This window comes from Scyliorhinus torazame, chromosome 14 (genome assembly GCF_047496885.1).
Source record: "Scyliorhinus torazame isolate Kashiwa2021f chromosome 14, sScyTor2.1, whole genome shotgun sequence".
Classification (NCBI taxonomy): domain Eukaryota; kingdom Metazoa; phylum Chordata; class Chondrichthyes; order Carcharhiniformes; family Scyliorhinidae; genus Scyliorhinus; species Scyliorhinus torazame.
In genome coordinates this window covers 7293157-7306648 of record NC_092720.1, presented here as the reverse complement: position 1 = coordinate 7306648, position 13492 = coordinate 7293157, and the positions used below count along the sequence as shown (strand labels likewise).

Below are 13492 nucleotides of genomic sequence, written 5' to 3'. Positions count from 1 at the left end.
CTGTCAGAAGGTAAGTACTGAGGGAGTGCTGCACTGTCAGAGGGTCAGTATTGAGGGAGTACTGCATGTCAGAGGGTCAGTACTGAGGGAGTGCCGCATTGTCAGAGGGTCAGTACTGAGGGAGTGCTGCACTGTCAGAGGGTCAGTACTGAGGGAGTGCCGCACTGTCAGAGGGTCGGTACTGAGGGAGAGCTGCACTGTCAGAGGCTCAGTACTGAGGGAGAGCTGCACTGTCAGAGGGTCAGTGTCAAGAGAATGATGTACTATTGAAATGAAATGAATGAAAATGGCTTATTGTCACGAGTAGGATTCATGAATTGAACCGTGCTGCTGACCTGCCTTGGTCTGCTTTCAAAGCCAGGAGGCTTTAAAATATCGGGCGGATTCTCTGAGCCTCCCGCCGAATCGCGCTCGGGCCGCGAATGGGTGTCAGACTCGAGATCATGTCCGACGCCGCACCCGCGACCGGAGAATTGCCGCCAATCGGGCGCGCGGTCGGTGCGGTGCCGGCCGGGCGGCCATTGGAAGTGGCTCCCGCGGCCATTCACCAAATGCAGCTGGCTGAGTGGTTCACTCATGGTTCCACCCGGCGGCCACTCGGCGTGGATGCTGCGGACACAGTCCGCGGACGCCCGGGTGGGAGGCTGGGGCATCTTCACCGCGGGGGGGGGGAGGCTGGGGCATCCTCACCGCGGGGGGGGGGGGGGGGGAGGCTTGGGCATCTTCACCGCGGGGGGGGGGGGAGGCTGGGGCATCTTCACCGCGGGCGGGGGGGGGGGGGGAGGCTGGGGCATCTTCACCGCGGGGGGGGGGGTGGGGAGGCTGGGGCATCTTCTCCGCGGGGGGGGCTGGGGCATCTTGACCGCGGGGGGGGGGGGGGACAGGCTGGGGCATCTTCTCCGCGGGGGGGCTGGGGCATCTTCTCCGCGGGGGGGGGGGGGGGCTGGGGCATCTTCACCGCGGGGGGGGGGGACAGGCTGGGGCATCTTCACCGCGGGGGGGGGGGGGGGGGACAGGCTGGGGCATCTTCTCCGCGGGGGGGGCATCTTTTCCGCGGGGGGGGGGCATCTTCTCCGCGGGGGGGGGGGGGCTGGGGCATCTTCACCGCGGGGGGGGGGGGGGAGGCTGGGGCATCTTCACCGCGCGGGGGGGGGAGGCTGGGGCATCTTCTCCGCGGGGGGGGGGGGGGCATCTTTTCCGCGGGGGGGGGGGGGGGGGAGGCTGGGGCATCTTCACCGCGGGGGGGGGGGGGGGGGGCTGGGGCATCTTCACCACGGGGGGGGGGGGGGCTGGGGCATCTTCACCACGGGGGGGGGGGGAGGCTGGGGCATCTTCTCCGCGGGGGGGGGGGGCATCTTCACCGCGGGGGGGGGGGGGGGCTGGGGCATCTTCTCCGCGGGGGAGAGGCCCATCTTCTTGGTGCCGGTCCACGATGTGGGGCGACCATGTCACGCGGAGCGGCCGCCGCCATGCGCACGCACAGGGCCCCCGACCGGAAGTGCGCGGTTCTCCGACCGGAAGTGCGCGGTTCTCCGACCGGAAGTGCAGGGCCCCATTTCGGCAGACAGAGCTGTGAGGAGCGCTCCGAGCCCCTTTCAAGCCGCAGAATCGCCCAGGTGAGTCTGGAGTAATTTGCATGCGTGTTTTCGCGGGTGTGGGGACGTAGCCCCATTATTGGAGAATCCCGCCCACCCACCCACCCTCACAATGCTGAGATCATCTGATTTGTCATCAACTGCTCCTGGTCCCCAGAGTTACAATTGCGTTTGATAAGGTTCCCCACGGTAGGCTATTGCAGAAAATACGGAGGCTGGGGATTGAGGGTGATTTAGAGATGTGGATCAGAAATTGGCTAGCTGAAAGAAGACAGAGGGTGGTGGTTGATGGGAAATGTTCAGAATGGAGTACAGTCACAAGTGGAGTACCACAAGGATCTGTTCTGGGGCCGTTGCTGTTTGTCATTTTTATCAATGACCTAGAGGAAGGCGCAGAAGGGTGGGTGAGTAAATTTGCAGACGATACTAAAGTCGGTGGTGTTGTCGATAGTGTGGAAGGATGTAGCAGGTTACAGAGGGATATAGATAAGCTGCAGAGCTGGGCTGAGAGGTGGCAAATGGAGTTTAATGTAGAGAAGTGTGAGGTGATTCACTTTGGAAGGAATAACAGGAATGCGGAATATTTGGCTAATGGTAAAGTTCTTGAAAGTGTGGATGAGCAGAGGGATCTAGGTGTCCATGTACATAGATCCCTGAAAGTTGCCACCCAGGTTGATAGGGTTGTGAAGAAGGCCTATGGAGTGTTGGCCTTTATTGGTAGAGGGATGGAGTTCCGGAGTCGGGAGGTCATGTTGCAGCTGTACAGAACTCTGGTACGGCCGCATTTGGAGTATTGCGTACAGTTCTGGTCACCGCATTATAGGAAGGACGTGGAGGCTTTGGAGCGGGTGCAGAGGAGATTTACCAGGATGTTGCCTGGTATGGAGGGAAAATCTTATGAGGAAAGGCTGATGGACTTGAGGTTGTTTTCGTTGGAGAGAAGAAGGTTAAGAGGAGATTTAATAGAGGCATACAAAATGATCAGGGGGTTGGATAGGGTGGACAGTGAGAGCCTTCTCCCGCGGATGGAAATGGCTGGCACGAGGGGACATAACTTTAAACTGAGGGGTAATAGATATAGGTCAGAGGTAGGTTCTTTACGCAAAGAGTAGTGAGGCCGTGGAATGCCCTACCTGCTACAGTAGTGAACTCGCCAACATTGAGGACATTTAAAAGTTTATTGGATAAACATATGGATGATAATGGCATAGTGTAGGTTAGATGGCTTTTGTTTGGGTGCAACATCGAGGGCCGAAGGGCCTGTACTGCGCTGTATTGTTCTATGTTCTATGAGTCCCATGAACAAATACAAAGAACAGCTGAATTTTCCAGATATGCTGCAGCTTTGTAGATTCTCAGCAACAGAATCTGACAGCCAGAATATTCCATTATCTGAATAAACTACTCTGCATTTCCACCTCCCTTTGTATTATGTATCATTCTGTAATGTAACACAAAGCTGCTAGTGACTCCACAGTGATTGTGAAATACTGAAGTGTAACTCAACCCCTCTCACAACCGTGTGACTGAACTCTGATTTAGCTTAACTCAGCTCTGTTGTTCCATTTGGCTGCGATAAACTTGAACAAGGCCGGGTTCCTGGCAAGCAGCTCACAGTTCTGATCATTATCGAGTGTCTCCATGCTGCAGGGAGCTGGGTGCCAGCTGAGGGCATGCCTCCCCTAGTCAAACAGCTTTCCTATTGCTGTTAACGGAAGAGAGAACCAGGAGGAGTGGGAAAAACAGGGCTGCGATTGGTCAGAAAAGGTACTTTTTTTAAATTGTTCCACGACAAGGCCAGCATTTGTTAACCATCCTGAATTCCCGTGACCAGAGGGCAGCATTGCTGTGGGTCTGGAGTCACATGTAGGCCAGACCAGGTAAGGATGGTAGATTTCCTACTCTAATGGGCATTATGTGGGTTTTTATAACAATCGATGATCATTTCACAGTCACCATTACCTTATATTTTAGTTTTACTATTTAAACCCCACCAGCTGTCACGGTGAAACTTTGGACCCTTGTTTGGTAGCATGGTAGCACTGTGGCTTCACAGCGCCAGGGTCCCAGGTTCGATTCCCCGCTGGGTCACTGTCTGTGCGGAGTCTGCACATTCTCCCCGTGTCTGCGTGGGTTTCCTCCCACAATCCAAAGACGTGCAGGTTAGGGGGATTGGCCGTGATAAATTGCCCTTCGTGACCAAAAAAGGTTAGGAGGGGTTATTGGGTTACGGGGATAGGGTGGAAGTGAGCACTTAAGTGGGTCTGTGCAGACTCGATGGGCCGAATGGCCTCCTTCTGCACTGTATGTATTATGTTCTATGTATGCTCTATGTTCTCAGAGTATTGGGCTGTGCTGCTGATTTTACCACATCGCCCCCAGAGTCAGCCCCAGTGTCAGAAACATCAAGGCAGAAACTGACTAAGTTTCGCAGCCAAAAGAATCAATCTGGGACTTGTCATATTGACCAGATACTCTGTTTGAGTGATGTTGGTTGAGGGACTAATATTGGTCCCAGGACCTTGGGGAGCTCTCCTCTACTGACCTTTGAGGTAGTGACCATGGAATCGTTCATCTCCACCTGAGGGGGTAGATGGATTATAGCTTCACACCAACATAAGGTCAAGAGTGGGGATGTTGACTGTTTGCAAAGCGTTCAGTTCCATTCTTAAATCCACAGATATCGAAGCAATCTCTACCTGAATGCAACAAGTCTTGAATAACATTCAAGCTTGGGCTGATACGTGGCAAAAGCAGGTTGATTGTCAACCTGTAAATCTTTTCGATACACCTATGACAGGTGGTAAGGGTGGGAGAGCTCCCTGGTCAGTGAGATCCAATGTGGTAGCTGCAGGGCAACAGCCTCCCAATGTTAAAAATCTGCACATGTAAGCTCTTGCTACATCCTCCTTCCTTCAAAGAGCAGAGTTGATGGGCTGAATGGCTTGCTTTTGCTCTTGCATCTTATGATCAAAAGGTTTCTAGAGAGAGAGAGAGAGAGATAGGTGGCGGGTAATATTTTTGCCACAGAAGTGCCAGGCATTGACCATTTCTAACGAAAGAGAATCTAACCAATTCTCCTTGACATTCAAATGCTGAATCTCCCAGCATCAACATCCTCACCATTGACCAGAAGCCTAGCTGGACCAACCATACAAATATCGTGGCTGCAAGAGCAGGTCAGAGGTTGGGAATTCTGAGACAAGACTCACAAACCAACTGACCAAAACCTATCCACAGTCTAGAAGACATAAATCAGGAATGTGATGAAAAACCCTCCACTTGCCTGGATGGGACAGAAGCACCTTCCAAATCCACACCTTCTGTTATCTAGAAGGACAAGGACAGCAGACACATGGGAACACCACAACCACGTTCCCCTCCAAGACACTCACCATCCTGATTTGGAAATATATCACCGTTCACTATCGGCGTGTAGAAATCCTGCAACTCCCTCTCTAACAGCATCATTGGTGTACCTACACCACAGGGGCTGCAGCAGTTCAAGAAGGCAGCTCACCACGACCTTCCATAGGATCCCTATAATGCGGCAGATAGCCATTCAGCCCATCGAGTCTGCATGGACCCTCCGAAAGAGCACCCCAACCAGGCCCACCCCTCCACCCATCCTGGCAACCGCACCCAAGCTCTGCAAACTAAGGGGCAATGTAGCATGGCCAATCCACCTAACCTGCACGTCTTTGGATTGTGGGAGGAAAACCGGAGCAGCTGCAGGAAATCCACGCAGACATGGGGCGAATGTGCAAACTCCACATAGAGAGTCGCCCAAGGTCAGAATCGAACCTGGGTCTCTGGCACTGTGAGGCAGCAGTTCAAGGCAATTAGGGATGGATGCCCACATTCCATAAAAAAAGTGGGGTCCACGTTCCATCGTGCATTGCCCTTTTAAATTCTGCTGCCTGCCTTTAAATGTCAAGTGGTTGCACCAGACATTAGGTGGAGCCTGTGGCCTCAGGGTGACAGGTTTATCTGTCTGGAACTGGCAAGAAGACATCACACTCGGGAGTTTAGCGCACTGTAATCCTGATTTAAACAAGGAGGAGAGAATTCCTGAGTCCCAGGTAAGGAGTCCGTTCCCTGATTTGTGGGAGGGGTGAGATTTATATTCACAGATTCTTTAGAAGTTTCGCTGAGATCGACGTTTTAGATTTGGTTTTCTTCCTGTTTAACCTGCTGCCATGTGTTTTCTGTTACATTTAATTGCAGATTCCTGAATTTTGAGCAGATTCCCATGTCTGGAGAAATGAGGGCTTGTCCCAAATCCACAATTCCCACCCTCCCAGACCCAAAACCTGTCCCAGGAGCCTGGACCCTAAACTCCAACTCACACAATTCTGGAGACTTGAGGATTTGTGGAGCGACTGCTTGTAAGACCACAAGACCATAAGATATAGGAGCAGGATTAGGCCATTCGAGTCTTCTCCACCATTCCCCCTGATCCCTCATTAATCAAGAAATCCCCTGATTAATCATGGGGCAGCACGGTAGCACAGTGGTTTGCACTGCAGCCTCACAGCACCAAGGACCCAGGTTCAATTCCAATCTTGGGTGACTGTCTGTGTTTGCATGTTCTTCCCGTGTCTGCGTGGGTTTCCTCCGGGTGCTCCTGTTTCCTCCCACAGTCCAAAGATGTGCAGGTTAGGTGGATTGGCCATGATAAAATCCTCCTGGGTGTTATAGAAAAAATGTGGGGGATTGGGCCAAGGTAGGGTGCTCTTTCAGGGAGTTGATGCAGACTCGATGGGCCAAATGGCCTCCTTCTGCACTGCAGGGATTCTATGGTTCTATGAATCCAGAACACCAAATTTATGCTTGTTGCCCGGTTGAGCAATGTAAATTGTGGAGTCGGAACAGTTCTGTAACAATGACGCACTACCAGAAAAGCTCCCAGTTAGTAATTTCCTGTTGCCCATGTCCCGTGACTCATGCCAGCTAGGGATATTAAGTAAAAAAAACACATCAGTGACAAGTCAGAACAAGACCCATTTGACAGAGCGATACTTTATCAACCTATTTATAACTCTGCAAACGATTCCCATCCCAGTCACTGACTCACTGGGGAAAAGTGATCATTTTACTCGCTGCTGTTTCCAATCCCCAGATTTATTTTTGCTATGTTTCTCTGCTCTTTTACTGAGTGCTTGACAGGGCCACAGTTGCACAGCAGAATCGCACAGCAGAGGAAACCATTCCACCCATCCAGCGTGTGCCAGCTGTTTGAAAGAACTCTGCACTGAGTCCCACTGTCCCCTCTTCCCTCTCTTCCTCTGCAGTTGGGAACTTGCCACCACCTCCATACCGACCCCATTTAAAGCTGCACAGCACATGTTGGAAGCAGCTGTTCCCTTTAGTTGAAGGGTCAGTCACGAGGGGGATACAGGTTCAAGGTTTGGGGCGGGAGATTTAGGGGGCTGTTAGGAAAGGCTTTTGTACCCAGAGTGTGGTGACGGTCTGGAACGCACTGCCTGGGAGGGTGGTAGAGGCGGGTTGTCTCACATCATTAAAAAAGGTACCTGGATGAGCACTTGGCAACGTCTTAACATTCAAGGCTATGAGCCAAGTGCTGGTAAATGGGATTAGGTAGGTGGGTCAGGTGCACCCCCCCCCCCCCCCCCACTGCCCTGCCAACCCCCCCCCCCCACTGCCCTGCTACCCCAACCCCCCCCCACTGCCACCCCCCCAACCACCCTGCCGTTGGGAACCCGTCGTATTGGGCAGGCCGCTGGGCCCATCCGGGCCGGAGAATCGCCGCTCGCCCGTTGCAAATAGCGAGCGGCGATTCTCCCAGCGGCCAGCCGTGATTCTCGCCGCGCCGGTTTGGGGGGGGGGGGGGGGGGGGGGGAGAATCGCGTGCGGACGTCGGGGCGACGTGGCGGGACACGCGCGGCAACTTGGCGATTGGTGACTGTGATCTACTCAACTGCATCATTGACTAAGGGCAGAAAGCAGAGATTTGTGGTGAATGTTAATTGCCAATTTTATTCTTCAGATGCTCTGCTAGTCGTCCTTCAATCTTCCCCCCCCTTCATTAACTTGAGCTGACCCAAAACTCTGCTGTAAACCCCCCAGTCCAAAAACACACCAAACACTTGTGTTCTTTCGGTTCGGACCTCCTGCCCATCCCTGATTTTAAGCACTCCACCACCGACTGCCGCGCCTTCAGCTGCTTTAGCCCAGTTCTAAAATACCCTCTCATTAATCTTTCTGCTATCTCTCACTCTGTACACATTTTTTTTACAACACACTCCTTAAAACCTACTTCTTTTGAACAAGCATTTGTGACTTATCTGGGTGACAGAATCTATCAAAGGCAACAAAGAAACTTTTTTGTAAGCGTTTCTGTGTTGATGGAATTGCAGCACATAATGAGACCATTCAGCCCATCATGCTGCATGTGCCAGCTCCCTCATATCCTCTCCATTCCAATCTACTCCCCGTTCTCATAGTTGTTTTGTTTATTTTTCCAAGTTTTATCCACTTCCCTTTTTGAAACTGTTTTAAATTGTTTGCCCTACTTTTTTTTCTGGCCATAAACCTAAGGCCCATATAACCCTGTGCAGAATTAACTTTCACCACACTATATTTTCCCTCTTTCTCATTCTCCACTGTCTCTTTGCTGTCATAACACTTATTTAATGAGCTATCACTTGCTACTTTTAAACACTGGGAAGACAAGTTGCCATTATCTCTGTTCCTCACAGGTTGTTTTTGATCGATCTGACCCCGAGCTTCTCCATAGAATCCCTACAGTGTCAAAGGAAGCCATTTCTTCCATCATAGTTATCATAGAATTTACAGTGCAGAAGGAGGCCATTCAGCCCATCAAATCTGCACCGGCACTTGGAAAGAGCACCCTACTTAAGCCCACACCTCCACCCTATCCCCGTAACCCAGCAACTCCATCTAACCTTTAGCATGGCCAATCCAGCTAACCTGCACATCTTTGAACTGTGGGAGGAAACCGGAGCACCCGGAGGAAACCCACGCAGACATGGGGAGAACGTGCAGACTCCGCACAGACAGTGACCCAAGCGGGAATCGAACCTGGGACCCTGGCGCTGTGAAGTCATAGTGCTAACCACTATGCTACCATGCTGCCCTCGGGTCCGCTCCGAACCTCTGAAAGACCACCTACTAGGCCCACTTCCCCCATGCTCTTCCCGCAATATAATAATTATAAAAATCTTTATTGTCACAAGTAGGCTTACATTAACACTGCAATGAAGTTACTGTGAAATGCCCCTAGTCGCTACATTCCGACGCCTGTTCAGGTGCACAGAGGGAGAATTCAGAATGTCCAAATTACCTAACAGCACGTCTTTCGGGAGGAAACCGGAGCACCCGGAGGAAACCCACACAGGCACGGGGAGAACGTGCAGGCTCTGCACAGACAGTGACCCAAGCCGGGAATCGAACCCGGGACCCTGAAGGTGTGAAGCAACAGTGCTAACCCCTGTGCTGCTGTTTGAAGTCACATTTTCAGAAATACTAGTGCAGCAATGTAACCACTACCCCAATAATAACTTGCATCACATTTGATCCTTTTTTACCTTTGCTCTAATGAAACAAATACTCCGATCCGGTCTGTGCTATTATTGTCACCTGAACTCTTGCCACCCTCTGTTTAAGTGAATTGTTGCTTAATTCTGTTCTTCTATTGCACCATCTCACCTGCTTCTTTTGACTGATGCAAAATTTCATTTTAAAGTTTTATTTTTTTTTTATTTTTATTTTTTTTAAATTGGTATTTTTATTTGCAGAAATTTGAACTATTTTCCAAATGGCAGCAAGGCCATCTCATCATCAGAGAAAGGGGGGAGCTAACGCAAACCAACCTGTGCCTCAGGAGGCACCTCTACCACCTGCTACTAAAGCAGCCAGTCCCAGAGGTTCGGGATCTGGTAGCCGGGGAGGAAGAGCAACGGTTGGGAGTCCCAGCTCAGCCAAATCTTCAAGTGAAGGAAGACTTCCGAAACCAACTCCTAACACCAGAAACCCTGAAGCTCAAAGATCCGCAAAGTCAATCACCAGAGGAGCAGGGAGCACGCGACCCCCGGCGTTTGTTGGTAATGCCAACTCTGGATCCAAGACATTGGGCAAAGCAGCAGGCACCAAAAGCCAAGCTGACCAACTTAGCAATTCCTCACAGCCAATGATGATCAGTAAACAGAGGGTAGCTGATATTGAGAAAGAGACACGGGGTCAAAGAGAGAACCCAGCCTGGTTTGAGCAGCGCAGAAACCGGATCACAGCCTCAGTCGCGCACAAGATTTCCCATTGCAAATTTGTGAATGGAAAAAGCACCGAGGTCCCTCAGTCCTATCTGAAGTCCATTGTGGGCCAAGGTTCAAAGGTTTCGACTCCCGCGATGAAATGGGGGGTCGAGAATGAGTCTGTTGCTATCAAAAAATATGAGAAGCTGAAGTCTGAGAAGACTGGACGGCAAATTTCTGTCCAACCATGTGGGCTCTTCGTTGACCCAGTGAAGAACTGGTTGGCAGCAAGTCCTGATGGAGTAGTGGTTGACAAAGCAACTGGAGATACAGTCAGCCTCCTGGAGGTCAAGTGTCCCTACAAGCACAGGAATCACACTATCAGCCAGGCTTGTGAAGACAGCAACTTCTGCTTGGAAAATAAGAGAGGTGAACCTCAGCTGAAGAAGGGTCACTCCTACTTCACCCAGATTCAGTGCCAGCTGGCGGTCCTGGACCTCCCCAAGGCTGACCTCGTGGTCTACACTAACCGTGAGGTTGCCATTATCCCAGTGGAATCTGACGCAAAGTTCTGGGAGAAAGCTGTCGATAAACTGGAAGATTTCTACACCAGAGCAGTCATGCCAGAGTTACGGGAACGCAATCCGGCCTTGGCAAGCGAAGAGTAATCGCCCAAAATATTCACCAGGATATTTTGAGCTGCACTAAATATCACGATACTGGAGATGTTTGGGCTTTTTCTTCAAGAAAATTCATGAAAAGCCAGAGTGGCCTTTGGAAAAATTGGTTTGATATGTAACCATGTATTTTCTGCATTATTACCAGGGAACAGTTTGGAGAAAGTGATATACCGTTTGAAGAATTGTCTTTATACAATGTATGTTTGCACTGTTTATTTTGCAGAAAGCGGTACATTGTGGCCAGATGGAGAGATGTAATTAGAATAGGAGGGGGTTCAATGTAGACTATAATCATGTGGCATGGATCAGTTGGGCTGTATGGCCTGTTTCCATGCTGTAGATTCTGTGCAGTTCTAGGTGATAAAACATTATATTGTGTTAAGCAATATTGCATGACCTATTCACCTCCTGAATAAATGGGATTAAATTATCCTATGTGCTCAGACCATATTTCATGAAAGATTATGTTTCATGTTCCAAGTGAGGAAAATCTCCATGCTCTCTGATTCCATGATTCTCACAGTATCCCATCCAGAAACTTGTTCCATTTCAATGTTCCAGGGATTCTACCGTTCTTAAAAAAGAAAGTAGTGACTGCACATAGAACATTACAGCGCAGTACAGGCCCTTCGGCCCTCGATGTTGCGCCGACCTGTGAAACCACTCTAAAGCCCATCTACACTATTCCCTTATCATCCATACGTCTATCCAATGACCATTTGAATGCCCTTAGTGTTGGCGAGTCCACTACTGTTGCAGGCAGGGCATTCCACGCCCTTACTACTCTCTGAGTAAAGAACCTACCTCTGACATCTGTCCTATATCTATCTCCCCTCAATTTAAAGCTATGTCCCCTCGTGCTAGACATCACCATCCGAGGAAAAAGGCTCTCACTGTCCACCCTATCCAATCCTCTGATCATCTTGTATGCCTCAATTAAGTCACATCTTAACCTTCTCTCTAACGCAAACAGCCTCAAGTCCCTGAGCCTTTCCTCATAAGCTCTTCCCTCCATACCAGGCAACATTCTGGTAAATCTCCTCTGCACCCTTTCCAATGCTTCCACATCCTACGATGCAGCGACCAGAATTGCACGCAATACTCCAAATGCGGCCGCACCAGTTTTGTACAGCTGCAACATGACCTCATGGCTCCGAAACTCAATCCCTCTACCAATAAGAGCTAACACACCGTACGCCTTCTTAACAATCCTCTCAACCTGGGTGGCAACTTTCAGGGATCTATGTACATGGACACCGAGATCTCTCTGCTCATCCACACTGCCAAGATACTTACCATTAGCCCAGTACTCTGTCTTCCTGTTATTCCTTCCAAAATGAATCACCTCACACTTTTCTGCATTAAACTCCTTTTGCCACCTCAGCCCAGCACTGCAGCTTATCTGTGTCCCTCTGTAACTTGTAACATCCTTACTAATTGTTGCAAATTGCTTTGTAACATTCTAAAAAGATAAAATGATACATTGTGTGTAGCAAAAGAACCAGAGGTGATTTGAGAAAGATTGATTAAGATTTGGAATTCACTGCCTGATAGGGTAATGGATATAATTCCAGGGTAAGCTAAAAAGGGAATTGGATAAATACTTGGAAAAACAGTTACAAACATCTGTGAAAATTGTGGCGATGAGGACAATGGCTAACGTATCGTCAGGCATGATGGTAAAAGAGGCTAACAGACTTGTGAAAACTGCAGTTGTGTAAAATGAATTTCATGGGAATAGATAGAGTTATGGCTTGCAACTGAATGTTTTGCTAACAACACTGTTTTGGAACAGCAAAATTAAGGCTTTCCCAAAGAAAAATGAGGCCTATGTGCTACAGGATTTCTTATATGAATGAGCTCTGAACTAAGAACTGAAACCTTATGAAAAGCAGGGACTGCCGAGATACAGCAGCGATAACCCTGGGATCTACATTTACAAGACAAGACCGAGTTTGGCAACTCCCAGCACACATCCACAGTGCGCCTAGCCAAGTTCTCTCTATTGGGTAGTATTGTTAGTTCTTGTGAGCCTTGAAACTTATGTAACTGTTTCAATAAGCTTAACGAATTAAATAAAAAGCTGTATTAAATCAAAACTTGTTGAGGACTGATGTGTCTGTTTCATCAGTTGATTCCTGTAGAGGGCAGCAACAAAGGGACAAACTGAATGCTCTTCAAACGATCTGGCATAGACATGATGGGGCTGAATGGCCTCCACCTATGTAGTAGTGTTTGATGATTTTATGCAAGTTATTTTTTCCGTACGACAATGGACAGTAATGTTGGCTGAAAAAACAGGTTTCTCATGGAAAATATTTCCTTTTATATAAATGCACAAAACTGCCTCAATTTTATTCATTTTCATCAGTTTTCTTTTGTGCCCTTTCACTTCAAGCACTGATGGAAATAAATAACAGGCAGTTTCTATAAAGATAAAAGCAAATTACTCGGCGATTCCGCGCATCCTGAAGGCCGCCTTGGAGAACGCTTACCCGGAGACCAGAGACTGAATGCCCTTGACGGCTGAAGTGTTCCCCGACTGGAAGGGATCATCGACATGGATACCACCATTACACGTGAGAACACCACCCACCAGGTACATACTCGTGCGACTCGGCCAACGTTGTCTACCATATACGCTGCAGGAAAGGATGTCCCGAAGCGTGATACATTGGCGAGACCATGCAGACGCTGCGACAACGAATGAACAGACATCGCGCGACAATCACCAGGCAGGAATGTTCCCTTCCACTCGGGGTACACTTCAGCATTCAAGGGCATTCAGCGTTCTCCAAGGCGGCCTTCAGGACGCGCGACAACGCAGAATCGCCGAGCAGAAACTTATAGCCAAGTTCCGCACACGACTGCGGCCTCAACCGGGACCTGGGATTCATGTCGCATTACATTCATCCCCCACCATCTGGCCTGGGCTTGCAAAATCCTACCAACTGTCCTGGCTTGAGACAAATCACACCTCTTT

The 13492-nt window shown here is 49.8% G+C and overlaps 1 protein-coding gene across 2 annotated transcripts; it reads left to right on the top strand.

Moving 5' to 3' along the window:
- Positions 1 to 1511: 1511 nt before the first annotated feature.
- LOC140389503 (uncharacterized) lies at positions 1512 to 12608 on the top strand. 2 transcript variants are annotated; one of them, XM_072473650.1, is made up of 2 exons: positions 1512 to 1616; positions 9377 to 12608. In XM_072473650.1, exon 2 carries the CDS (start codon positions 9397 to 9399, stop codon positions 10495 to 10497), a length of 1101 nt encoding a protein of 366 aa, XP_072329751.1. In that variant the 5' UTR covers positions 1512 to 1616; positions 9377 to 9396; the 3' UTR covers positions 10498 to 12608. The 2 variants fall into 2 exon arrangements, with proteins under 2 accessions (XP_072329751.1, XP_072329752.1); XM_072473651.1 differs by lacking the exon at positions 1512 to 1616 and adding an exon at positions 5543 to 5677.
- Positions 12609 to 13492: the final 884 nt, after the last annotated feature.